Genomic DNA, 27500 nt, shown 5'->3' on the forward strand with positions numbered 1-27500 from the left:
ACCAGAGTGTGACTCACCAGGGTGAAAGTCCAATACTCTTGTATTTGTTTGTGTGTGTGTGTGTGTGTGTGTGTGTGTGTGTGTGTGTGTGTGTGTGTGTGTGTGTGTGTGTGTGTGGCCTAGTAATTACAGATACCTTCTTGCATTTGCATGAATATATATATTTAACTAAACACACACATACACACACATACACAGAAACACATTTTCATAATCCAATACTACATGTTTATTATGTTCCACAACAAGAACATTACGTAATCTTTTAATTATTTTTCAGCTGAAACACTTAAATCCATTACATGTTTTTTGTCCTGTTAGTGTTACCAAGGAGGGGTTTGACTAACAAGTACAGGGTTGCAGGATAATCCCAACTTGTGCACAAAGCCAGCTCCATGAAGATCTGCTTTCCAGGGGTTGGATGATGTGGAAGATCTCCTGCTATAGAGCTCCAACCCTATTGAACATCATGAATGTAAACACTGACTGCACCCCAGGCCTCCTCACCTTCTCACCTACAGCAGGACCTGACTTTATTGACACCCTCGTGGCTGAATGAATCACAAATCTCCATAAAATCTAGTGGAACATCTTGCTAAAAGAGTGCAGATTAATATACAAGCAAATGGGAACCGCTACTCTTGGGGTCTAGTGTCCTCAAACCTTTGAACTTTGAAATCCCCTGGAATATTTGATACGTTCAGGTTGTTACAAAGACTCACAAGCTCCAGTAGGTGGTGTCAAAAAGGTTTGAGACTCGTTTTGTAACACGGCAACAGATTGCACAGTCATAGGGAGCACCGACCTTCATAAGTCAGTGAGCCGAAAGACATAGAGCGCAGGGTTAGCCATGATACATCCCCTGGAGCACAGAGGATTAAGTGCCTTGCTCAAGGGCACGAGAGTGGCAGCTTGGCGATACCAGGGCTTGAACCCCCGACCTTCCGATACGTAACCTAACACCTTAACCAGTGACCGGAACCACGTTCCTGGAAAACGAGCCGTCTGTTTTTCCATATAAAATGTGTCAGGGACAACAAGTTTGACACGACAACCTGAATTGCTTGAGAATGGCGTATTAGGCGTTCGTGGACTAATGCGACACGGGTTTACGATCTCTTTGAGCATGAGCCGTTAGGCTTAGATCTGGTTTGCGAATGAGCTAAGAGTTTTAGTGCATTACACGCTCTGACATGAAGAACAGGTGTTAATGGCGTTAATCTGCAGCGCTGAGTGATGTGTTTGTGTTGGCACCATGCGATGCCTGTATTATGTTTATACTGCAGCTGATCCCTCAGGTGTTAAGCACGCAAAACACTTACTTACACACGCACACACACACACACACACACACACACACACACACACACACACACAAACACACACACCCGTGTTACAGGGAAATCCTGCCATGTCATTCTACGGCTATGCCAATTGGCGCACTCATCTGCACATTGCACTCTGTTCATCTATTTATGTATCTTTGTGGATCTGTCAAGACCCCCAAACACACACCCACACACACACACACACACACACACACACACACACACACACACACACACACACTGTCCCGATTCAGCTCTCTAGACCCTAAAGGGAATGCAGCTTAGCTTGTCTGGCCCCATGTCAACCTCAGACAACACTGATGCAAATCATCTTGACAGTCTCATTAGCACGGGGGATAATCGTTTTTCAAAATGTTGACAGCAGGTTGGAGGAGAAGGTGATGGAGATGAAGATGTACACACTAGAAGTTTGATCCGTTTTTGTTTTAAATAAACAGGACACACAAGTAGCTATTTGTCTACACCAGAAATACGAATGCCATCACAGCATGGGACATGGAATACAAACCCCACAGAGGCTGAACCAGCATTTGTGAGATGTTCAGTTCTACCTCGAAGCTAAAGAATCAGAGCTGGAGTTCAAATCCTCACATAATAATCATGGTTGTCTCAGTAAGAATGTGGAAGAGGGCAGATAGCGCCAATAGTTTTCGACTCTTTCCTGTTTACGGTTGTCAGCATTTAAGGTGCAACAATATAAACATTTTACCTCAGAAATTCTCTGAAATGTTGACACTTTAAGGTCCTTCTTTTGTCTCTGCTCTGAAGTCTTTTTGTTCAGAAGCCCTTAAAGAACCCTTAAAGAACGCTTTTCTTTTAAAGAGTGTCTGCAATACTGGTGGGTCCAGTGATGAAACCAAATAAAGTAAGCGCCAGGCACATTGCTTCAGTAAATGACCCCCAATACATTATTTGGAAGGATTGACCTGCTCGTGGTTCAGTGATGAGAACCCAGTGTTTGTACAGAACGCGGCTACGTGGTGCGCGTGACGTGACTTCAAAGATTTCTCCCGGACTTTGTTCTATTTATGGTAGGGATTTTTGACGCAAATAAAACTACAGCTCAGTAAAAACAAAGGAAAACAATGATAAGGCTTTTGGACGAAGGATTGCATTGTGGGATGATTATATAATTCAGAATTGAGTGAATAGAAAACAAAAACAAAACTCTGGCGATGATGAAAGTGGAGGTTTGGATGTTTGGTAACGTGCACTGTGAGTTTTATTAAATCGGAGCAGGGCCGAGCCCATGACACTTTGAAACCTGAATATCTCTGTGTGTGTGTGTGTGTGTGTGTGTGTGTGTGTGTGTGTGTGTGTGTGTGTGTGTGTGTGTGTGAGAGAGAGAGAAAGTTACGGTGAAAACGCCCAAAATGTCCCGTTTGATCACAGGTGTGTCTCTGAGACGCCATAAAGATTTTCCGTTTGGGACATCTGGCATGTGACATCCAAACATATGTATTCAATTATTATCTTCTTTGATCATGCGTGACACACGTCTGCCATAGTCTGCTTTAAGAACTAACCATGATTTATGTGTAGAAAGCTGCATCTGTATAGTTCTGGGAGAATGGTGTACTTTATATATATATATTCTTTACTCCGCGACCCGGCCCCGGATAAGCGGGAGAAGATAAGATGAGAGATATTCCATACTTTTTCTTGTGTATATTTTCATCATATAGTTCCAAAATCACACTTTTTCTCTCACAGGTCCAAGCAGAACCCATGGAACCGATGTTTCACCACAAATCTGAGGTAAATTTTGACGTTTCAGATGATTCTGCAATGCTTCCACAGTAACTCTGATTGTCTGTAAGCAGTAACTGCTACCAGAAAAAAGAAAAACAAGAAATAATCAAAAATGACAAACGCTAATGCTCACAGATGTTAATAATTATATTTTTTTATTGTGAGAGTTTGCCATCAGCTAATCAGTGTTGAAAACTAGCCAAAAGTGGCATGCATTGTAATGACTAGCCGTACGTTTCTGTGTTCTACGACTAGCTGTATGTTTCCGCATGGTTATAAGTTCATTATATTCATGAGTGTCGACAAATTCTCTGTCAGAAACGCCAGCTCTGCGTACTCCAAGCGGAAACTTAGTGTTGTCATCATGGCCGAGACCGTGGACAAGATGCTAGCAAACAACGCTAAGTGGACAACATACAGTAATGAGACTTTTTAATCGTTTCCCCACACATTAAAGGTAAATGTTGATGTTTTTAATAATTCTGCTTATTTTATACTGTCACAGAGCATGTGTATTTGAAATACTTAAAGGCTAAGAACCATTAGCTAGCATTGGCAGTGTTTCCTCACAAATTTAAACATTTATTTTTAGCCCATCATCTAACATTTTGGAACTTGACAAGCCAATAAAAGAAGAAGAATTTGCAATAAAAATATGGCAGAAATGTAAATTATTATGAAGCTAATTCTGAATTTAATAGTCAGTTAATCAGCTCTGAAAACCAGCCTTGATCAGCATGTATTGTAACTGATAATGGTTATCTGCACATTTCTGTGATCAGTTTTTTTTTCTTCTGTGGTATTAATGATTTCTGAAGTATGAATTCTCTTACGCCTTCACGCAGTGTTTTTAACATGGAGGATGCCATGGAAAAGGAGTTAGCCATCGATGGTAAGTATTGGGTCATTTTAGACGTACTGAGTGTTTTTTGTTGTTGTTATAAAACCACAGATCTGAGGTTAATGTTGACATTCCAGATAATAAAATGTCAATATGCAAAACATTGAATGGCTACGTTATAGCTAGCTGACGACATTAGCTAGCATAGACTTCACAGCAACTCATTTTTAGTTTTTCTAATAAGACAAATCTGACGGTTTCCTTGAAAAATTAGCTAGCTAACTTTTATTTGTTATCCGAACTCTATTGCCCTCAAATGTTCATTTAAAACAAAAAGAATCTGGTGGGACAGCTAATTTAGCAATTATCGCAATTTACGAAATGTTTGCACTTGTCTCTTTTCCTGGCACAGGCATGTTTATTTTGTTTAAATAGAACATGCTTTATTTTCAGAGCCCTACCAGCCCTACCTTTCCATCTTTTGAAACAAAGTTAATTGGTCGTTGCCAACAATAACAGTATAATGGTGGCTGGAAATGGTGCAGGTGTTGATCGAAACATCGCTCGGAGAGTAAAAACCGAGTGCGTGTGTTACTTCACGGGAAGTGTGAAAGCGTGAACCCGTTGCTTCTTCTCCCATTACAGCGAGCACAAGCTTGTGCGAGTGTTTAAGGACCTGATTCACTCGTATGAGAAAGCAGACACGCCGAGACAGTCCACCCAGACACACCCCTGCTTATCTGAGTAATCGCTGCAAAACATGCGACAAACGTGGCATGCAGACATGTGGCCCTGTGCATTCTCAGCGTACTCCGCATTCCTGTACTCCACCCTGATAGAGCGAATACAATGCGAATATTGTTGTTCAGTGTAGAAACGATCTAAAACAATCTAAAAGCTGAACATGAGAGATAGTGGAGAACATGGTGTTGATGCTGGTCAGAGATATAGACCTGATATACACCAGGCATGTCTCTTGAAAGTAACTACAGCTTCTTCAGTGGTTTTAAAGCTCCACTAATGTAAGTAAGACCAGAAACAGAAATCAAACACACTCATGCACAAACACACAAACACACAGTGCCAGTACAGGAGATACAGAACTCTGAGATGTTTTCTGAGGTAAGGGTTCAGGGAAGCTACAGGAATCACAGGGTGTTATTTGAAGGGTGGCAGCTGTCACTCACAGCAACCCATGTGGCCACACCTCTGAAGGTATGTTAATCGAGATAAGGTGTCCAGGTGTGAATTAATAAACCTCCATGCATTAGTTCAGGAGAAACGTGAATCATTTTTACCATGATTGTGTGACAGTTTTTAACAGGAATTTGGGATAAATTAAATTAAACATCCCGACATATTCAAGTGGGTAGAACGACAAATGAAAACATACGTCTCACCTCCTCACAGCTATAGAAGCCTGGTTTTAAACATGAGCAGGGAGACCTGTCTATGTAATACTGAATGTTTCCTCTATTTCCATGTGGGGTTCTTCTGGGTTCTCTGGTTTCCTCCCACCTCCCAAAAATATGCCAGAAAAAGTTAATTGGCCCTAACTGTACTTTAATCCAATAACTTTAGCTCTAACCCCAATCCAAAGTTCTAACCCTTAATCTAACACTAGCTTTATCTATTACCCCTGATCCCAAACCCCTTAGCCCTTACTCATAATCCTGAACCCGAGCCTGACACATATTCTTGAACCACTACCCCTAGCCTTATCCCCTAATCCCTAGCCCTAATCCCTAACCCCTAGCCCTAACCTCAGCCCTAATAACATAGCCCTATCTTATCTTTAACCCCAACCCCTAGCTCTAAATCCGAATCCATATCTTGAACCCTAATCCCTAACCCCTAAAACTAGATCTAACGCTAACTCTTAACCCCAATCACTAATCTCTTATCTCTAACCCATAGCCCCTTAACCCTTAACTCCACATCATGACAGAGTAAAGTTATGCAAACTTGTAGCATTTCAGAGATCCTGGAGTTTGGCACCTCACTAAGGTTTAATTAGCGGTTTAGTAGCTGGTGTATTGATTAGCCTCGGTCTTACAGTGTGTTTAGAGAATAATACACTGTGTAGTTAAGCGATTAAGGATCTTAAGACCATCATAACTTCACAGTTGAACTCTCCAGGGTTATTTCTATAATCGCTATAATTAGATTGTTTAAATTATTCTACTAAAGCAAGGCATGTTCACGTGTAAAACCACACTTCTGTAATTAACCTGTTGCCCCCAGCAATCGCTCACATGGCGTAAGAATGTGTCAAACTGGAAACAGATCAATCGGTGCATGTTACAAGTTTATAAAATTTCTCTGTTATAATTACACCTCAAATTGAGGTAACTGGACGTTGCAACTAGCGTTGCTTCCATTATTCAAGATCTTTATTATGATAAGGACTTTGCACCAATCATTGTCTCAATTTTCATATACTCAAGAATGTTATGAAGATACCATATCAGATACATTCCAATTAATTGCAAAAGTCCCTTTTTGCCATGAAAACAAACTTAATCCCCCCAAAAAAACAATTCAGCCCTGCTACAAAAGGACCTGCTGACATCATGTCAGTGATTCTCTTGTTAACACAGATGAGAGTGTTTGATGAGGACAAAGCTGGAGATCACACTGTTAGAATGACAGTCTGGATGCTTCAAACGGAGGGTGGTGCTTGAAATCATTGTTCTTTCTCTCTTTACCATGGTACACCTGCAAGGAACCATGTGCAGTCATCATTGCTTTGCACAGGCGAGGATATTGCTGCTAGTAAGATTGTACCTAAATCACACATTTATTGGAACATCAAGAACTTTAAGGAGGTTAAAGAGGTTTAATTGTTGGCTTCAGGGCACCCAAGAAAGTCCAGCAAGCACCAGGACCGTCTCCTAAAAGTTGATTCATCAGCATGATTGGGGCACCACCAGTGAAGAGGTTGCTCAGGAATGGCAGCAGGCAGGTGTGTGTGCATACAGTAAAGCGAAAACTTTTCGATGATGGCCTGGTGTCAAGAAGAACAGCAAGGAAGCCACTTTACTTTTTTTCAGTAAAAAAATCAGGGACAAACTGATATTCTGCAAAAGGTACAGTGATTAGACTGCTGAGGACTGGGGTAAAGTCATTTTCTCAAATGAATCGCCTTTTTTCAATTGTTTGGGGCATCCGGAAAAAGGCTTGCCTGCAAAAAAGGTGAGCGCTACCGTCACTCATGTTTAATGCCAACAGTAAAGCATCCTGAGACCATCCATGTGTGGGTTTGCTTCTCAGCCAATGCAGTGGGCTCACTCACAATTTTGCCTAAGAACACTGCCATAAATAAAGAATGGTACAAAAATATTTTTTGAGAGCAACTTCTCCCAACCCAGGGTGGGATTGGTCAGAATTCCTATAGCAGAGGGTGGGATTGGTCAGGATTCCTATAACAAAGGGTGGGATTGGTCAGGATTCCTATAGCAGAAGGTGGGATTGGTCAGAATTCCTATAGCAGAGGGTGGGATTGGTCGGAATTCCTATAGCAGAGGGTGGGATTGGTCAGGATTCCTATAGCAGATGGTGGGATTGGTCAGAATTCCTATAGCAGAGGGTGGGATTGGTCGGAATTCCTATAGCAGAGGGTGGGATTGGTCAGGATTCCTATAGCAGATGGTGGGATTAATCAGAATTCCTATAGCAGAGGATGGGATTGGTCAGGATTCCTATAGCAGAGGGTGGGATTGGTCAGAATTCCTATAGCAGAGGGTGGGATTAGTCAGGATTCCTATAGCAGATGGTGGGATTGGTCAGAATTCCTATAGCAGAGGGTGGGATTGGTCGGAATTCCTATAGCAGAGGGTGGGATTAGTCAGGATTCCTATAGCAGAGGGTGGGATTAGTCAGAATTCCTATAGCAGAGGGTGGGATTAATCAGAATTCCTATAGCAGAGGGTGGGATTAGTCAGAATTCCTATAGCAGAGGGTGGGATTGGTCGGAATTCCTAGAGCAGAGTGTGGGATTGGTCAGAATTCCTATAGCAGAGGGTGGAATTGGTTGGAATTCCTATAGCAGAGGGTGGGATTAATCAGAATTCCTATAGCAGAGGGTGGCATTAGTCAGGATTCTTAAAGCAGAGGGTGGATTTGATTGTATTTATTAAATTTTTAGATTTAACATTAAACTTGCTATAGATTTCATCATGAATCTGTGAGAAAATTAAAATGACCTTTTTGCCATGGGAAGTGCTCACATGATCGGGGTGTGTCTCAGCCTCATAGAATTAAAAACAGGCATTCAAAGGCCGCTCCCAAACTGAGCTGAACTGCCAACGGCCCCAGTCTTGCCGGTAAAGCCCTTTCACTTTCAATATCCTTGTCTAATTTTCCATCAAATGGGACAAAACTTAAGAGACTAGAAGATTTAGTGAAATGTATCATTGATTTTTTGTGCACATCTCAATATGCACCAATCAGACACAATATTACATTATCATTATCACCATTTGCCAGACACCCAGAGCGACTTACAATGATCTCATTTATACCGCAGTTGAGGGCCTTGCTGAAAGACCAGGCAGTGGCAGCCTAGTGGTGGTGGGATTTAAATTCACTTAATTAGAAATCCCTAATCGTATCTTGCATCATTTAGTGTAGATCCTCCTTGTGCAATATAAATGGCTCTGATCCATTAAAGCCTGGACTCCCCAAGACCACTGAAGGTTTCCTGCGGCACCAAGACATTAGCAGTAGACCCTTTAAGTTTTGTAAGTTAATGTCATTAGAGATGCAGCTTCCAATGGATCTGAATTGTTTTATCCAGCATGTCCCACAGTTGCTCAATCAGATTGAGATCTGAAAAAAATGTAGGCCGAATAATTCCTTTAGGAATAGGAGAGATTAGACAGAATTCCTACTAGTTTAGAATCCCTTTAGTGTAAGGCAGGATTCAATAATGGGTAAGGTTGGTCAGAATTCCTATAGCAGAGGGTGGGATTTGCTGGAATTCTTATTGGAGAGTGTGGAATTGGTCAGAACTCCTATAGGAGAGGGTGGGATTGCCTGGAATTTCCTATAGGAGAGGGTGAGATTAGTCTTGCTTTCTCATTTTCGAGCAGGATTAGTGAGACTCTCTCAGGCATTTGTTACATAAAGGAATTGTTTAGTCTAAAATGATTAAAGCTGTCAGCTTGCCCCAGAATTGCCCCTTTAAAAAATCCCACACGACAGATAATTAGCTAGCTAGCGCTGGACTCTGTCACTCTGTTATCTGTTTCAGCCTTTATGTTTTCCACAAACAATGAATGTAACCTGCTGTGTATTCGATTTAAATACCATTTTATGTATTTACAAATAGGAAAAAGTAATACATGGGTCATGCCAAAATCAATAGCGAGGCTGGTGTAATGTGTCCCAACATGAACCAGTGTTCAGGCCTCAGCAGAAGACTTGCACGACAGAAGCGAGACCTGCAAAGGGTTATATCTCCGTACTGTTGAAGGTTATATCTCCGTACTCCGTACGTAATTAAGAGCTAACGCACAGAGATGCGGACGTCTATGAGAGAGCTGTTGCTAGAGAGCTTGTTAAAATACAGCATGTCCCTGGCAGCCACAGTGAGAGAGGATGTATACTGTATACTGTATTTCATGGTCACAGTCACTGCCACTGTCATCTTTGTGAATAATTACCTGGCTATCTGTCAGTTTTTCCCCTTTTCTAAACCAAAACCTTGACAGTCCTAATGCCTGAAATATGTGCCCATCCTTGTTTGTTTGGAAAGCGCTGCTGCCACGCCCGCTGTAATTGTTTTCTCACAAGTGCAGTCTCTGTTTGAGCCCTAGGCAGGTTATGTCAAAGCGAGATCAAAGTGTAATAATGGTTTCTCTTGCCCGTCACTTGGATTTATACCCTTTACTCACCAAATCCTCTGAGATTTATGTTAATGGACTACATATCCTCATGACTTACGGCAATTTCGGCTTAGATAGATCATTTGTTTTACGGGCGTTTTCTGACAAATTTGTTGAAGAAAAGAAGTTTGTGTTTGCTTTTGTCTATCTTTTGAAACTTCACAGGCTCAATTATAACAAGAGCTGTAAGTTCTCATGTCTCTACATAACCAGGACTGATTGTTCTTAGGTCCCAATATTACCATTGCTCACTGTTCTCAGGACTTGTTTATAACCAGTGTTCTATGTTTTCTGTTATCAATATTTTATTACTTTTTATTTATTACAATACTTAAATTAGCGCTTTCCAAGTCTGCTTTGTAGAATTCAAGAGTTATATTTATAATAAGTTCATAATCTTGCGTACCAGTGTAGATTTATTCATTACTAGAGACTCAAAGCACTTTTGTTCGTCGCTCTGGATAAGGGCGTCTGCTAAATGCCGCAAATGTAAATGTAAATGTAAATATAACCAGGACTGATTGTTCTCAGGTCCCAATATTACCATTGCTCACTGTTCTCAGGACTTGTTTATAACCAGTGTTCTAGGTTTTCTGGTATCAGTATAACCAGGGCTGTGAGATTTCAGGTCCTTACATAACCTTGGTTCTGTGTTCAGATCCCAATATAACCAGGGTTCTATATACTTAAATCCAGTTATAACCAGGGTTCTCAAGTATCCATTTTACCAGGGCTTTATGGCCTTAGGTCCCCCTATAACCTGGGTTCTGTTTTGCACGTCTCAATATAACCAGGGCTTTGTGGTTTCAGGTCCTTATATAACCAGTGTTCTGTGTTCTCCAATCCCTTCATAACCGGGGCTCTAGGTTCTTAAATCCCTATATACCCAGGGATAAACTGTATGTTCTCAGATCACTCTCTTAACCAGGCTCTATGTTCTCAGATTGCTATATATCCAGTTCCTCATTGTAATCCTCAGTGATTAAGATTAAAAAAGAAAAATTCTGGCCTGTTGTTTTTAAACAATGTTCTGCTCAGTGATCTTAAAGATCCTCCGCACAACTGTAGCTTCATCTTCTTCAATGTCACTATGATCATTTATTATACCACACAGTATTTCAGGATTTCCTGTAGACCAGTGGGGATCTGCCCTGCAGTGCATTCTGTTTCTGCACTGGGTAAACATTTCTACTGGATTAGTTATAAATGTGGAGCTTGTTGAACGTAGTTATACGCCATGTTTTCTCCGCTATAATATGAGCAGTAGAAATAAATCCAGGTGATAAATATCCTGTCTGAAATGATGTGCTGATAAAGCTTTTTACCCTGTGGGGAAAAGACATTTAACATTCAGTGTAAAGAAGATCATGTGTTTCTTTCTTTACATGCTGAAGTCTGAAAATCAGAACTTTAGATAGAGATGATGTCAGAGAAACAATGATAGGATTACAATGAGGGCAGTTTGTAGTAAAACGCGTGGAATGTTTAGTGTAGCTGTAGTTGGAACTGCCTTTGAGGACACAACCAGCAATTTTGGGGAAAAAGCTGCCTTCTGTTTTAGTTTTGTAGACTGTAAAAAAAAAAAGTCTGTACTTTTCATTCCAACCTTTTTTCACCTTAAATAATGTACATTCCAAATACCCTTTGTTAAAAGATTGACAAAACTTTTACATCCCTTTATGATCAGTATGTATTCGTTACCTGTTTCTTAGAAAATTGTCTAATTGCGACTTAATTTCTCACAATTTTGACTTTATTTCACTTAATTCCAAAAATTTTTTACTCGCAATTGCGACTTCATTTCTGCCAATTCGATTTTTCTCCAAACAACAAAGAGGTAGTTTGATCTATGACTTCTGTGCCCACTTTTTATGCTAAGAGTCAAAATTGTGAGAAATAAAGTTGAAATTGAGAGTAATAAAACCAGAATTGCTAGAATAAAAGTCAGAATTGGGAGAAAAAAAGTCAGAATTGGGTGAAATAAAGTTGTTATTCGCAATTTGCAAAAAAAGGAGAGAAAAATATATTCGGAATCGTAAAAAAATGAATTCGGAATTGCAAGAAAAATGTCGGAATCATGAGAAGTCGAAATTAAGCGATTTTTTTTCCTTTATGTAGTGGAAACTGTTTTCCATAATTCCTTCTAATAGTGTGAGCAGTAAAACCAGAAATCAACCATGAACATAAACCCTACATACTGAGCAGGTCCTCCTTGTGCCACCGAAACATCTCTAAGCCATAAAGGCCTGTATTTTACACAAACTCTGAAGGTGTGCTGTGTATCTGGTGCCAAGAAGTTATTAGAAAATTCTTGTAAAGTGGAGGCTTCAATCTAACTTGCTTCTTCAGCATGGCCCAGAAGATACTTGATTGGATTGAGATCTTGCGAATCTGGAGGCAAATTCAAACCATTCCTGAACAGAAGCGTGGATGTTTAGGGATCAAAGTCCTGAGACTATTAGACTAGACCACCTTCTTCCATTACTTTATGGTCTAGTCCTGATGCTCATGTGTCCAGTGTAGGGTGTTTGGGTGGTGTACAGGGGTCAGCATAGATCAGCGTATTGCTAACAGCCCACATGCCCTGACCCAGTCGTCTAGACACCACAGTTTGGCCCTTGTGAAGTGGCTCAGATCCTCACAATTGCCCATTTTTTTGGTTTTCATTGTTAGGAATGATTGATGTATATATTCTCAAATTCAAATTTTATGTTCTTATGTTCTTGATTCCAATTTTTTTTGTTCAAACATTGTGTCTGAACTGACATGTTGGTAAAGACTGCATTTTACACCGTGGGACACTTTCTTCACTTTCTTTTAACAATAAAATATAGCTGATGTTTTTACATGCCTTGACCTTGTGACCAGTTTGTAGTAAAATGAGGTGTGTAGTACACATGGAATGTTTATAGTGACTGTGACTGTAACTACCTTCAGCCATTTGGGGGTAAAGCTGCCATCTGTTTTAGTTTTGTAGACAGTAAATAAGTTTCAAATTCATACTTGACATTTCATCATTTTTAAACCTTTTTTCCCCTAAAATAGTGTTTATTTTTCAATACGTTTGTACGAGGAAAATACTCATTTAAATAAAATTTAAGACCCCAATTTAATCAAGGCTCTATATTCACTTCAAGTTCCTTCGATTAATACTGTGGGAAACATTATTCATTCGAATAAGGGTTCACACTCTTTATACCAAATACTATATTTACCAAACGCAATATTCCAAAAAACATATATTCCCAAACCAGTTATTTCCAAACACTATATTCTCTAACACTGTATTCCCAAACCCCACTCTCCCCAAAACTATATTTTCAAACATTATATTCCCACTCTGTATTCCCAAACCCTTTATTCCCATACTCTATATTCTCAAACACTGTATTCCCAAACCCTACTCTCCCCAACACAAAATTTTCAAACATTATATTTCCACTCTGTATTCCCATACCCTTTATTCCCATACTCTATATTCTCAAACACTATTCTCTTAAACACTAAATTCTCAAACCCTTTATTCTAAGACCCTATATTCCCAAACCCTATCTTTCCAAATGCTATATTCTTTAAAAACTATATTCCCAGAATCTATATTTCCAAATCATCCCATCCCAAAGGGGGAGTTATAGCTCAGGGTTTGAGATTTTGCACCCTTTTTTGAAAGGTTGTAAGTTAAAATCTCAAAACTGCCAAGTCACCACTCCTGGGCCCTAGGGCAAGGCCCTTAACCCTCTGCCCAGGTGTATAAATATATGTTAAATTTATAAGTTAGTCTCGAGTCTAGTGTCTGCCAATTGCAAGAAATGGAAACGTTATAGTCTCAAATCTTAGTTTTCCCAAATCCTCTTTGCCCAACTTTTTATACAACTTGATCTATTGAGTAATAGTTACGCTCCCAGATGAACAGTGTCCTTCTCATAGCATACCAGCATTCCTTCCTCCATATACTCATTATAATAGATATATCAATATATATATAATTATATAATTATTCACTTACAAAAAACATCCCAACCCTGGTTCTATCATACCAACTATTCTATTCACACAATGCCAACAGATTCTCCACGCACCCATTAATCTCCTGTAATATCGAATTCATGATTCATTACATCGATCAGAGGAGATAAGGGCCAAGACATTCTCTTAAAAGCGCATTCAGCGCTAGGAGTAGTGTGTTTCACACGTATCGGAAGGCCAACTGAACAGCAAATGGGTGAAAAGGCCACGCCCCCAACAACAACAAACACTTATAATAACGGGCATTAAAACGAGGCGTGACGCTTGGAATTTCAAATTTGGAAAAAAGCTGCGAGTGGATATGAGAACACCAGCGGACACTTGGGGAGAGGACGAGGCGAAGAAGCCTCAAATCTTTTACAATATCTGAAAAGTAGTTAAAACAAATAAAAGTCCTATAGAAAAATCGGTTTTCTTTGATGTGGAGTTTGTGCTGAAAGTATCGATGCTCTTTTTCAAAAAATGACTAAAAATGCATGATGAGAAAATACATGACGCAAAGCTATCCTGGTGGGGCGGGGCTTAACATCGCTTTACTTTCATTGGCTAATGATATTTGTATTTGGAGCTGTTCATTAAACGGTTTGTTCATTTGTTGTGAACAGTTTGTTCAAGTAACGAGTCACATGAGACCCGAAGCTTAAATATGAATTACAAACGAATATGATATATTTATAAATAAATGATAAACCATATAGTAATCTAATTAGTCACTTCCTTGACTAGGAAAATAGAGACTTCAGTGGAGTTTCTAGTTATAGTGTTTGTAGGAGAATTAGATTGTCACTGAAGTCTCCACTTCCTTGAGCCGTCCTAAGAATTAAACAACGAATTGTTTGAGACCTGAACCTCAAATATTGCATGGGATCTAAATAATATAGTCATTTAAATTACAAGGTATCAACACTGTAACGGTCTGAATCTTGACATTATTGTTACAATGATTCTGTCACATGACTTACGACACGGACCAGAAGATACGAGAGGTGAAGCGACTCCTTCTGTTTATCATCATTTGTCATATTTTCATTATTGGAATTCTAGTCCAAGTTGGCGTATGTAGACGTGTTGGGAATCTGTTGATTACAAATATCACATTTTATTTGTTTTCTGATCAAAGGAACAAAACAACCCAAAAAACTAAAAGAGTTTATTTTGATGAATGAGATACAAAGAACCGAGTCGCTAAAAATGAAGTCTTTACTTCCAGGTCAGGCTCCTGTCTATGTAAAATCTTCCTAGCCAATGAGAGTAAAGCGTAGTTAAGCCCCACCCCTTATGAAAGGTGAGCGTAAACTTGTGGAGTGTAAATGAAAACTTTGACAGTATAAAGCTTCATTGTATCCTGCAGTGTGAAAGGAAGTCAGCTGGTGCCTTGTACACACATTTAATACTCTTTATATACTTTTTGCTCGGTGAAGAACTGATTCAGCGACGGAAAGACTAAACGCACACGTGTGGAAAAACCGATCCCATCCAATCAGCATTAAAGCTTTCGTTAAAGGCTGACGCTGATTTCCTGCTCAAACACACCTGATCTCGTTTTTGAAATAACTGATGAACAAAGACTCGTGCTGAATAATAACCTCTTCCTTGTTCGACTGGCCCGTGCGGTGTTCCCCCCCGGCATCTACGGAACACGCCGTAATTACCCTCGCCATCCAACTTTTCCTGAGTCATCGGGTTTAAAGGTTTTGACATTTTGTTTTGTCATTAAGCACAAAACTAGCAGGAAGAAAAGAGCTTGAACAGATTACTCACGTGCACCACATCGTTCCACTGTCTCGCCGTCGTAGCGTTTAGCGTCCTCTCGTAATTAAAATTACGGCTTCGCTCTCTGCCTGAGTTTCACTTTTAGTACTTGATAGTGTTTTTTTTATATGCTTGTTTGTGCAGAAACAAAAAACAACCACGTTCGTGTGTACGTTGGCTTTTACGCATTTTTATGCAAGTCCCAACAAGCAGACATGAAGTTTGAACATGTTAAAAAAATTAATTAATAAAAAAATTAATTATATATATATATATATATATATATATATATAATATAAGGAACATTTTATTTTAATAGTGTTTTTGTTGACAAGTTTTTCACATAAATTTTTTTCCGCCAAAGTGTGAAGTACTCTTCAAGCTCCGCCCACTTTACTAACACATAATTTCCTGCCATATATAGGTGTCAAATCACGTGTCATTTTGATGTACGCTATATGGCCTAAGGTTTGACCCCTGACTGTAAGATTGGTATGTGAATCCCACTTTTCTGGAAGATGTTTGACTACATTTTGTGGAGATTTGTGTGAGGTACTGATTTTCGGATTTTCTTTTATTTTTTTGTGGATTTGAAAAAAAAAAACACGACGTTTTATTACAGATTCACTTTTTGCGATGATTCCGATCAGAGCTTCTGCATGAAATACTCGATTCTCTTTATCTTCTCCTTCATGTTAAGTAAAAATGTACGTGTTTCACGTGTGACACGTTTGTGTAAGAAAATGGACTGGAAAACTTACAAAAACATCGAATAACATAATGATTGTAACTTGATTTTAAGAAACGATGGATGTACTGGAGATTTTTCACGACGCCGTCGCTGTGTTTGTGAATCAGTGCTGCTTTACAGACTCAGGAATGGAGACATATCCGACCTGTTCTGCAGGCGTGTTAAAGCTCCAGCTAGCGACGTTATCACACGCCATCATTCGCTTTTATTTTATTCAACCTGCTGGAATCCACAAGAGAAATGATTCAAGCTAACTCGGCCACACCTTATTGCGATATTGCGGCTGGAATTTGAGAAACGGAGCAAGTCTCCATGCTAGGCTAATCGCATGATGCTGGATCTGAGGAGACTTTTAGTTTTACCTCTGGCTGTTACTAAAAGTCTCTGACATTGGAGACTCCTTCCATCGCATGTTAATGATTAATGTATGTATTTATACTTGTGTAAAATTTCACCCGGCTTCAATTATTTTACTTTAAGCATCCGCTGCAAATTCGCTGTTGTTATAGAAACCATACCATTTTTTTTTTTATCAAACAAATCAAATCTCCTGACCAATCAGAATGCAAATTCAATGCAACTTTGAATTTTTTCCTTCTAAAAACATGTAAATGAAATAAAAAGACGCTTTGTCCCTCAGTAAAAAACCTTCAATGCTAAAGGGTTTATTTTTAATGTGCTAGCATGTAGCATCATGTCGGTGTCTCATTGTGTCGCCATTTGAAAATCAATTTAATTGAACACGCAGCGGTTATTCCACCTATCAATATTTCATCCGGTTTGACAGATGAATGACCTTCCCTCTCCCGGTTCCCGAGACGTCACTCCAGAACCTTCTGCACAGTCACCAAACACTTCTGTTGAAAAAGACGTTGGGTTCAGACTTGTCCCACATTAAATCATTAAACTTATTAAAGTAATCCATCTGTTCATTTTAGCCCCGCCCACAACGGACACACCTGACAAACCTGTGAAGGTTCCACGTGATTTACACAAACATCATCGAGCCAAGATACGACTACGTCATGATGAAATCCCACTGCTGCTTAATGTATAACAGAGCTGTCTATCTCTCTATCTCTCTATCTATCTATCTATCTATCTATCTATCTATCTATCTATCTATCTATCTATCTGTCTGTCTGTCTGTCTGTCTGTCTGTCTGTCTGTCTGTCTGTCTATCTGTCTGTCTGTCTGTCTGTCTGTCTGCTCTATCTATCTATCTATCTATCTATCTATCTATCTATCTATCTGTCTGTCTGTCTGTCTGTCTGTCTGTCTGTCTGTCTGTCTGTCTGTCTGTCTGTCTGTCTGTCTGTCTGTCTAATAGAAATTAAGTGATCGGTTGATTGATTGAATGGTTGATTGATCACATAAGTTAAAGTGAGAGTGAGAGTAAGTAAATAAGTGATTGATTGATTTATAGAGATGTTTGCTAAAAAACGCTGTGATTAACTGATGTAACTGTCAGGATCTTCTGAGTGATGGCTCCAGATTGCAGGCTTCAGCGCAGATGAAACCTTCACAGCGTGCTCTGTAATCACTGTGAGATGGAGAATAATAGGAGAAGAAGAAAAAAGAAACACATTCTGTTTTAATCCTTTCTTTTACCCGAACCAAAGAAAATGTGGTTTTCTACAATGTCTGAACCGAAGCGTCCAAGAGTCCTGGAGCGTCTCATAAAGTCTCATAAAGTCTCACTCTTCCATCTTCATATCTCATAAATATATTAAACCAAATGTATATATATATCCAAGTTTAATATTAAAGCCAGAATTCTTGGCACCCCTTAAGTCAATATTCGTGCTGCCAAGTTAACACTGAGTTTTCTCAGCTTCTCAGGATGTTCTCCATAGTCCCCCTGTAGAACATGGTGAGGATGGGTGGTGGAGCTTGACTTTCCTCAGCCTTCACAGGAAGTGGACTTACTTCAGTGATTTTGGTTGTGGTGCTGGTGTTGAGGGACCAGGTCAGGTTCTCAGCCAAATCATTTGGTGTTTCTGATGACCTTATTGGAAGAATTCATTAATAGATCCTGCTGTGATGCTGGAACGCTTCTGTCAAATATGACTCAAGTTTGGTTTCCGTTACTGTGTGTGTGTGTGTGTGTGTGTGTGTGTGTGTGTGTGTGTGTGTGTGTGTGTGTGTGTGATCTAATTCAGGACAGTACTGTTGTTGACATGATCATCTATTTACACTGAGCACAGAATTTTGTTTTATGTCGAAACAACAAGCTCCGATGTTCATGTCACCACCAAGCCGACATGAAACCTCCTTTCACCACCATGAATCTCTGAAGTCTGTTTGTTTAGGGTTTTTTATAGAAACAGTGTGTAAGATAAAATGTTGGATTGATCTCTAAAGAATGAACCTGTTTTATGTGTATGTGTGTGTGTGTGTGTGTGTGTGTGTGTGTGTAAGTGAACTTATCATATTACATAAATTCTGTGATTCTTGCTCCAGTGCACCTGTCTTTACTGTGCATCATCTGTGTGTGTGTGTGTGTGTGTGTGTGTGTGTGTGTGTGTGTGTGTGTGTGTGTGTGTTTGTGTGTGTGTGTTGTCATGCAGAATAATAAAAGCTTTCGAGCTCTAGAGCAAAGGTGAAACTGGAATTTCTTTTATTCATTGACACACTGATTTCTTACCTACTCTGCGATTCAAAAACTCGGACTTAGAACAGATTTTTTTAGATTTCCCAGAATCCCACACCATCCCACATCATCTCACCTCATCTCACACACTATACACACACCTCATCTATACTGAAACCATTAGAACCTGCTGCTCCAGAACTTCACACTGTCCCGACCCGCCCTTTTCCCTTCCTTTTGTCCTGTTCGGAAAGTCATTATAGAAACACTCCCGGGTTGCCAGATTGAATCGTGCTCTCATCCCCTTCGCAGATCTCCAAATGAGATAATGATCATGACAAAAGTATCTCCAGCTCTGTCTCAACACTGCAGTGATGCACAGTAACGCGTATGTTCATGTTTTATCTCAGTGATAATCAGCAGATAATCGGAGCAACACTTCCCATGACCACAAATAACACTGAGGTGATCCTGTTTCTGTAACGAGCAGGTCTTAATAAATAAATAAAAAACATCAAAAGATTTTTTTTTTTTATAGAATCCTATTTATTTATCATCTTTCCCTTTTTTTTTATTTCTTCTGAATGCTTTCTTTATTATTAAACACCATCATGAACCTGATTTGAATTTATTTCTATGTATTTATTATTTTTATTTAATCCGCCTTTTTGGGTGAAATCGAAATCTGATCTCATCTAATGAACTTTTTCAATTTATTATCAAATATTTGTATTTATGACTCAAATCTTATATATATTTATTTACTTTATTTAAGGACTGATTTTTCTGGTTTTCTTTTTTTTTTCCTAGTGAAACCTTCACACAGGCATCACCGCCCTCCTTCCTCCTCTTCCTCCTCCCCCCCCCCCCCCCCCCCGGGACACACCTGTGGGCGCGCGCCCTGGACACACCTGTAAAGGCCGGACGCCAAACCAGTCCAGGTGTAATGAGTTAATGAGGCCACGCCCCTTTTATGGTCTACATAATCTGTGGGTCGCAGTTCGGGAGCATCACTCGTGAGCACGCGCACTCTGTACTCTTTCTCATTCTGTAATAGAAGAATAAGCAGTAGATCATCCAGGAGTAACGATGAGTAGCGCGTCCATGGTGAACTTCTCGTCCTCCCGCTCCGGCGGCTTCTCGTCCTCGTCGCTGTCCCTGGGTGGCGGCGCGCACAAGCGCATCTCCTCGGTGCGCTCTCCCAGCGTGTACGGCGGCGCGGACGGCCGCAGCGTGCGCGTCTCCACGAGCTACCAGCAGCAGCAGCACGGCGGCATGTTCGGGGGCTCCTCGTTCTCCGTGGACGCAGGGATGTCGGGCAACGAGAAGTACACCATGCAGAACCTCAACGACCGCCTGGCCTCCTACCTGGAGAAGGTGCGCGCGCTGGAGAAGGCCAACGCGCAGCTCGAGCTGAAGATCCGCGAATGGTACGAAAAGCGCGCGCCCGTCTCGCGCGACTACAGCCACTACATGACCATCATCAACGACCTGCGCAACAAGGTGAGAAGTTTCACAAAGCTTATTATCCATTAGCACTTTTTTCAGCTAAATGTATCATCATCATCATCATCATCATTATCATCATCATCATCAGAACACAAAGAGGAATGATGATGATGATGAAGAATATGTTTTAGATCTACACTGTTCAACAGCGCAGAACGCAAGAGATTGCTTGATTATGACGTCACGCGTAATCCGCGAATCTAAACGAACATTTAAAATCATCCCGTTTATTACAGAGTTCACATTTTATTTCCACCCTGAGAGATAAATGTGCAAAAACATATCAAGAGCCCTAATGAAAGAAAAACACAGGTCCTCAGATACGTGTTCTTTTTATTTATATGAATGACTTTCTATTTATTGACCTTTGAATTGACTGTATTTGTTCTAAAATGCTGTTGTTGATGAAGTGCAGGTAAAACGCATGTTTGTGTGACGTGTGAAACGTGTTGTTTGTGCAGATCAGGACAGCCAGCCTGGAGAACGCCAAGATCATTCTGAACATCGACAACGCCAAGCTGGCAGCAGAGGACTTCAAAGTCAAGTCGGTGTCAATTTATATTTTATTAATTCCGTAAATAAATCACTTACACAAGCATTTATTTGTATTAATTAATGATCTTTTTTTGATCATATTTTTATTTTAAAAACGTATCATGATGCTTCTTTTTCAGGTATGAGAACGAGCTGTCGCTGCGCCAGTCCGTGGAGTCTGACATCAGCGGGCTGCGGCGCGTCCTGGACGAGCTCACCATGAACCGCTCTGACCTGGAGATGCAGATCGAAGGCCTCAAAGAGGAGCTGATCTACCTGAAGAAGAACCATGAAGAGGTTAATAAGCAAACTAGTGCACACACACACACACACACACACACACACACACACACACACACACACACACACACCTATAATAAACACTTTGCTGTATGTAGTTTTTAAAAATCCAATTAGCCAATTACATGTTTATTAAGGGTTTATTAAGTCGTATTTAGTTTCCACTTCAAAGCAGCGAAGTCTTTCCATAAACACTAAGGCGAGGTGAAGCGTAGGTTATTCATGGAAAGGTGTGTGTGTGTGTGTGTGTGTGTGTGTGTGTGTGTGTGTGTGTGTGTGTGGGTGATAGGGGAATCTTTGGAAACGCCTTCACTGACATTCAGGATCAAAGATCACAAAGAATACACCCGAGTCATAGTCCAGGACACGCCCTCAAACATCACCTGCTAATAAACACCACACTCTTTACCTTTTTATATCGCTGTAAAGTTCATGTTTTTGCTAATCGTGTCTACTTAGCATGACTAGCACACTGTAACGCGTTTGTGTTAGCTAGATGACTCAGCACTTCTACCTTGACATCTTTATGAATTAAAAACTCATATTAGCATGCTAACAGTTTTCCAGCTTTTCTTTATGAATTGCAGCTGGTTATAGAGCACCAGGGTTTCCTCACGCCTCAGTGTTAGCCGTGCTAGCATGCCTGTTCTACAGCGTTATGTTTGACGGTGCGATCGTTATTTTTTGTGTAGGAATTGGCGGCTGTGCGTTCTCAGATGTCCAGCAGCAGCGTGAACGTAGAGGTGGACGCCGTTCCTCAGGAGGACACGTCTCTCGTCCTCAGCGAGATGCGCTCACAGTACGAGGGCATTGTCGAGAAGAACCGCCGTGAAATGGAGGCCTGGTACAAGGTCAAGGTGAGATGCAGAGACAATCTGTCACACCCTGCTGGAGAATTATTACCAAGTCAAAACTTTTTTTTTTTGGCAGAAATGTTTGACCTCTGCTTTTCTTTTTTTTTGGTTAGTTTGATGACCTCGGCAAGCAGGTGAAGATGAGCACTGAGACCATCGAGACACACCGCAGCGAGATCACTGACCTCAAGAGAACCCTGCAGGCACTGCAGATCGAGCTGCAGTCTCAGCTTAGCCTGGTACACACACACACACACACACACACACACACACACATAATTACTCTATATGACTATATGCAGATAGATATAATGATGTCACCATCCAAATGCAACATCCTTGTTATATCAGAAGTCTTAGCCCCGCCCACTCCAATACTGCCCTATCACTCACTCTCTCTCTCTCTCTCTCTCTCTCTCTCTGATTGGTCAGAAATCGTCTCTGGAAGGCACACTGCTGGACACAGAGAACCGCTTCAGTGTGCAGCTCAACCAGATGCAGGTCCACATCAACAAGCTGGAGACAGAACTTTCACAGATGCGTCTAGACATCGAGAGGCAGGCGAGTGAATACAACGTGCTGCTGGATATCAAGACCAGGCTGGAGCTGGAGATCGCTGAGTACAGACGCCTGCTGGACGGAGAGGACGTCAGGTGCACCTTCATTTCTGAACTTTTTTTATTATACATATTCACCGAAATATCAGTACAATATAGTAATATATATATATTTTATATATTTAGTTTATTTATTTCAGACTTTAATTTATTTCTTGTTATTATCTATTATTATATCAATTATAATAATGTATTAATTTAACATGTGATTTATTTTAATTCGCTTTGATAATGCTCTTACCACAAAACCACATGCAGCTGATAAATAATCATAATAATAATCATAATCATAGTAAATAAAACAGAAAAACAAACAAATATTAAAAAAATGTATATTAGCATTATATTTGTATTAATATATTGTATTATGTTAATTCTATTTTATTTGTCAAGTTTTTGATGTATACTTTATTCTATAGCAACAGATTGTTCATTGATGAATTGATTGATTTATTTATATTTGCATGTTTGAGGAAAAGTATTGCATCAAATCTTTTTGTTGTAAAATCATGTAAAATATTTGGTGTTTTTCTTCTCTTTTAGCAAGAGAACCACAGTGACCAAAGTGGTTGAGGTTCGCCAGCCTCCTCCCAAGCGTAAGTTCATCCATATGGTGATATTTCTGTGGCTTTAGGAATGCGTGCTCCAGCTGAACTGCTGTTTAACACCAGATGGAATGCAAATGATCAGTCTGGGGGTCCGTGTGTGTGTGTGTGTGTGTGTGTGTGTGTGTGTGTGTGTGTGTGTTATAACTGATGAGACTCGAGGAATGTCTGTGTGTGTGAACTCCTTTAACGCTGTCTCTGTGTCTCTGTGTCTCTGTGCAGCCGAGCCCGTGGTGACCAAACGCATTCGCACCGTCGTCGAGGAAGTGGTCGATGGCAAGGTCGTGTCTCGCACTGAGGACGTGGACGTCTCGGTCCTGAACAAAAAATAGGATCATATACCCACCCAGTGCAATGCCATGACCATGTAACATGCCAAGATAAATAATAAAAAAAGAAGTGGGAAGCAAAGTGAACAGTGAGAAAGTGACCGTCTGTGTGTGGAACATCCACATCAACATCAACATCAACATCCACATCAACATCAACATCAACATCAACATCAACATCTGTAACTGCAGACAAGAAAAAAATAAAAACAAATGCTTTCATCAGCTCACTGTGTCTTTCTGTTTATCCGTTACAGCAGGAAACATGAACAGATGAATGAATATCAGAATTACAATGTTTTTAAAAACTGTAGATTTTATTTCACACACACACACACACACACACACACACACACACACACACACACACACACACACACACACACACACGTTAAAGGCAAAATAACCCTTTAAAAAACATAAACATTACATAAAAATTGACTATAAAATATTTTGTATGTAAATGCAAATATCACAAAATTAGAAAAAAAACCTTAAATATTTAATATAGTTGTAAATACTATGTATTTAACAATTCAACAGTTTTTCAAATGACAAATATTAATATAAAATAATAATAATATAATAAATACATATAATTAAAATATATTTTGAATGATATATTATTATATTTAAAATAAATAATATCACAAATATTTTGTTTCTCACTTCTGTAAAGTACAGTAAATCTCGCGAGATGTTCCGGTTTACAGCAACACAAATCTCGCGTGAGGTGGAGCAATGGGCGTGGTTTATCCATGTTCATCTGCTCGCTATTGGTCGATAACCCGGAAGTGAACAGCCGTGTCATTTTCCGCAGTTATTCAAAACGGCAGAAAAACCTGCGTCGGCAGAAAACAAAGAAACTTAAATAGAGCAGAAATAAAAATACAACCAGTAATGTTTATTAATTAACAGTTAAAGGTTAAATATTATTCTTTTATTCGAGTCTACCAGATGTTATGGCGCGAAACAGCGGCGAGTTTAGATTAGCATGTTCTAGTAAACAGGTGTTCGGTTAGCATAAGCGATAGGTATCGGGTTATATATATACACTTTTTTATTTTTATCTAATTTGAAAAAACGTACCAAAAAGAACGAGATAATATGGAGAGGGTGAGTTGTATTTTTTTTTTTCTGTAAACACTATGAACCGGTTCTCATGTTTCTCATGAACCGGTCGGTTTATGAGTCGACTCCTTCTGATTACAGAGTCGACTCGTGTATATGACTCGCGAGTGTGTGTTGGGAGTTTTTATAAAAATGCACTACAGATGTAAGAGTGATATTCTGCTTGGGAGTCGACTCTTAATTCTGATCCGAGTTTTACTCATCTGACACATTAAAAAGAGTCGGACCCTCAGCAGGTGTCAGCCCTCTGCTTGTGAGGGTTTTGTGTCCACGCTTAAGGAGCCAATCCTTGTACAGGAGGTGGGGTTTGTTGGGAATATGAGAGACTGTCCATCTGCTGACCGTGTGCAGCATCTCTCTGAACGTCCGGCCTCGTCCCTCTCCACTGCTCCGATCCCCTTTTTCTCTCCAGAGTCTTGTAAGTTGTTTAGGATGAACAGGGAGTCTGCGTGTCAGTCTAGAGAGAAGACCTACATCTTTCTGTGGACCGGCCGTCAGTTTCAGGTGGAATGACGTTTGTGATTTGTGTGGCGTGTGTGTGTGTGTGTTTCATTGTTGGAGATTTGTTGTGTGTGTCGATGTGTGCAGGAGATGCAGACCGAGTGGGATGCAGTCAACAGGCTGCTGCAGAACCACGGCTTTAAACCCGTCCGCTTCGCAGATCCCACTGAGAACAAGAACCTGGCAGGTATTCATTCATCTATTTGTTTGTTCGTTCATTCTTTCATTTACATCTGAAGCACTTATAATAAATGTCTAATATTTTGAGAATGCTCAAAATATGTAATAATAATAATAATAATAGGAAACATAACAATCCTGAAACACGAGACTCCTTCTCGTTACAGAAACCATTTCTCAGAACCACCGCATTACATTTAATCAACACCTTCTGACCAATCACAAGCCAGATCTTTAATTTGTTTGTGTGTGTATGTGGTTTATTCCCTCCTAGACCTTGTTCTGTTGGAGAAAACGTCCTCGTCCGAGCTGCGCACCATGCTGAAGACGATGATAACGGATTCGGAGCGGAGACAAGCGCTGATCCAAGAGCTCATCCAATCTAACAGCAAGTTAAAGTAAGCCCCGCCCACACCACAGTACGCCTACACACACCGTTTCCCCGGCGACGTGCTTGGTGTAGTGATGTGTTTGGTGAAGTACTGAAACGCTGAGGGACATTTAAATAATTAATTCGTGTCGAGAACTCGGTCTGATGAATAACCCCATTATCCACCTGATTAATAATTCAGAGTGCAGTGTGAGCATGGTCAGCAATCTACACACACACACACACACACACACACACACACACACACACACCTGTCCATGTATTTATTAATTTTCACACATTAAATACGGATGCTGTCCATGTTTGTGTGGTGCTGATGCTGCTGCTGAACCTACACACACTTTAGCTACACACACACACTGAATCTGCAGCCACACACCCTGAAACTACACACATGCAGCCACACACACTGAACCTACACACATGCAGCCACACACACTGAACCTACACACTCTGCAGCCACACACACTGAACCTACACACACTGAACCTACACACTCTGCAGCCACACACACTGAACCTACACACTCTGCAGCCACACACACTGAACCTACACACCTGCAGGTTTAACTATTATTATTATTTTTTATCTATGCTGCAATTTCCTCCATTTTTTTCCCCCCTGTTTATCAGGGATATTTAGCGCATATTCTGTGTGTGTGTGTGTGTGTGTGTGTGTGTGTGTGTGTGTGTGTGTGTGTGTGTGTGTGTGGCCATTCTGTACACTCGGCCTTGATGTTTCTGATCATTCAGTATAGTTTGTTTAATAATCACACGATGCAGTGCAGTGATGTAACCACACATAATTTCCTGTTCCAGACAGGAAGTGGAGCAGCAGCAGACCCGGGCGGTGCGTCAGTCACACAGAGCAGAGGAGCTGGAGGGCGTGCTGGCCGGAGTAAAGGTCAAAGTTCAGGGTCTGGAGGACTCCATCATCAGTAAAGCAGCACAGCAGCAGGGACGAGTTCAGCAACTGCAACTGGACAAGAGAGATGCCGAGGTGCGAAACACACACACACACACACACACACCAGTGCATTACAGGGCAGGATGAAGGATAGGACATAACTCAGGAATAATGTTTGTGTGTGTGTGTGTGTGTGTGTGTGTGTGTGTGTGTGTGTGTGTGTAGATGCGCTGTGAGGTTCTGCAGCAGCAGCTCAGTAAGCAGGTGTCTCAGGTGTGTGAGCTGCAGAAGAAACTCCAGCTCACTGTGAAGCAGGAGGAGAAACGCATATCTCACCAGAACCAAACCTTCCAACAGTTCCTCAGTCGCTCGGCTCGATTACACTCACCTACTGATCAACTGTAAATACTCTTACACACACACACTCACACTCACACACACACTCACACTCACACACACACTCAGCTCGATTACACTCACCTACTGATCAACTGTAAATACTCTTACACACACACACTCACACTCACACACACACTCACACTCACACACACACTCAGCTCGATTACACTCACCTACTGATCAACTGTAAATACTCTTACACACACTCACACACACTCACACACACACTCACACTCACACACACACTCACACACACACACACACTCACACTCACACACACACACACTCACAC

The 27500-nt window shown here is 40.5% G+C and overlaps 3 protein-coding genes and 1 long non-coding RNA gene across 9 annotated transcripts in view; 3 read left to right on the forward strand and 1 right to left on the reverse strand.

The window, feature by feature from the left end:
- Positions 1 to 18065, reverse strand: part of krt222 (keratin 222) — a 28026-nt gene extending 9961 nt beyond the window's left edge. The window contains exon 1 of one of the 3 annotated variants that reach the window (XM_083549756.1): positions 17971 to 18065. In XM_083549756.1, coding sequence (XP_083405882.1) covers positions 17971 to 18050 — 80 coding nt within the window. In that variant the 5' untranslated portion in view covers positions 18051 to 18065. Of the gene's footprint in view, positions 1 to 15617; positions 15697 to 17970 lie in introns of those variants that run through there. The other 2 variants (XM_083549758.1, XM_083549757.1) reach the window with 2 other exon arrangements.
- LOC310730699 lies at positions 789 to 19869 on the forward strand. The gene is made up of 4 exons (XR_014534915.1): positions 789 to 1881; positions 3063 to 3107; positions 3947 to 3993; positions 19763 to 19869. It is a non-coding gene; the product is annotated as an uncharacterized lncRNA (long non-coding RNA).
- A 34-nt stretch (positions 19870 to 19903) lies between these two features.
- Positions 19904 to 23926, forward strand: LOC310730697 (keratin, type I cytoskeletal 19-like). 3 transcript variants are annotated; one of them, XR_014534912.1, is made up of 9 exons: positions 19904 to 20455; positions 20923 to 21005; positions 21136 to 21292; positions 21988 to 22152; positions 22263 to 22388; positions 22582 to 22802; positions 23310 to 23362; positions 23594 to 23815; positions 23864 to 23926. XR_014534912.1 is itself a non-coding variant. In XM_083549759.1 (8 exons), exons 1-8 carry the CDS (start codon positions 20042 to 20044, stop codon positions 23701 to 23703), a joined length of 1329 nt encoding a protein of 442 aa, XP_083405885.1. In that variant the 5' UTR covers positions 19904 to 20041; the 3' UTR covers positions 23704 to 23926. The 3 variants fall into 3 exon arrangements, 1 of the variants encoding a protein (XP_083405885.1); XR_014534913.1 differs by having other exon boundaries at positions 23870 to 23926; XM_083549759.1 differs by having other exon boundaries at positions 23594 to 23926.
- Positions 23927 to 24356: 430 nt separating this feature from the next.
- Positions 24357 to 27500, forward strand: part of cep70 (centrosomal protein 70) — an 8987-nt gene continuing 5843 nt past the window's right edge. Inside the window, exons 1-5 of one of the 2 annotated variants that reach the window (XM_083549690.1) lie at positions 24357 to 24816; positions 25420 to 25519; positions 25787 to 25910; positions 26722 to 26902; positions 27035 to 27210. In XM_083549690.1, coding sequence (XP_083405816.1) covers positions 24808 to 24816; positions 25420 to 25519; positions 25787 to 25910; positions 26722 to 26902; positions 27035 to 27210 — 590 coding nt within the window. In that variant the 5' untranslated portion in view covers positions 24357 to 24807. Of the gene's footprint in view, positions 24817 to 24943; positions 25336 to 25419; positions 25520 to 25786; positions 25911 to 26721; positions 26903 to 27034; positions 27211 to 27500 lie in introns of those variants that run through there. The other variant, XM_083549689.1, reaches the window with a different exon arrangement.

This window comes from Silurus aristotelis, assembly GCF_946808225.1.
Source record: "Silurus aristotelis genome assembly, chromosome: 9".
In the NCBI taxonomy this organism is placed as follows: domain Eukaryota; kingdom Metazoa; phylum Chordata; class Actinopteri; order Siluriformes; family Siluridae; genus Silurus; species Silurus aristotelis.

Coding starts and splice junctions, on each gene's coding strand:
- LOC310730697 (XM_083549759.1), top strand. CDS start 20,042: ATGAGTAGCGCGTCCATGGTGAACTTCTCGTCCTCCCGCTCCGGCGGC. Junction 21,293..21,987: donor TGAAGAAGAACCATGAAGAG/GTTAATAAGCAA, acceptor TTTTTTGTGTAG/GAATTGGCGGCTGTGCGTTC. Junction 22,389..22,581: donor TGCAGTCTCAGCTTAGCCTG/GTACACACACAC, acceptor CTGATTGGTCAG/AAATCGTCTCTGGAAGGCAC.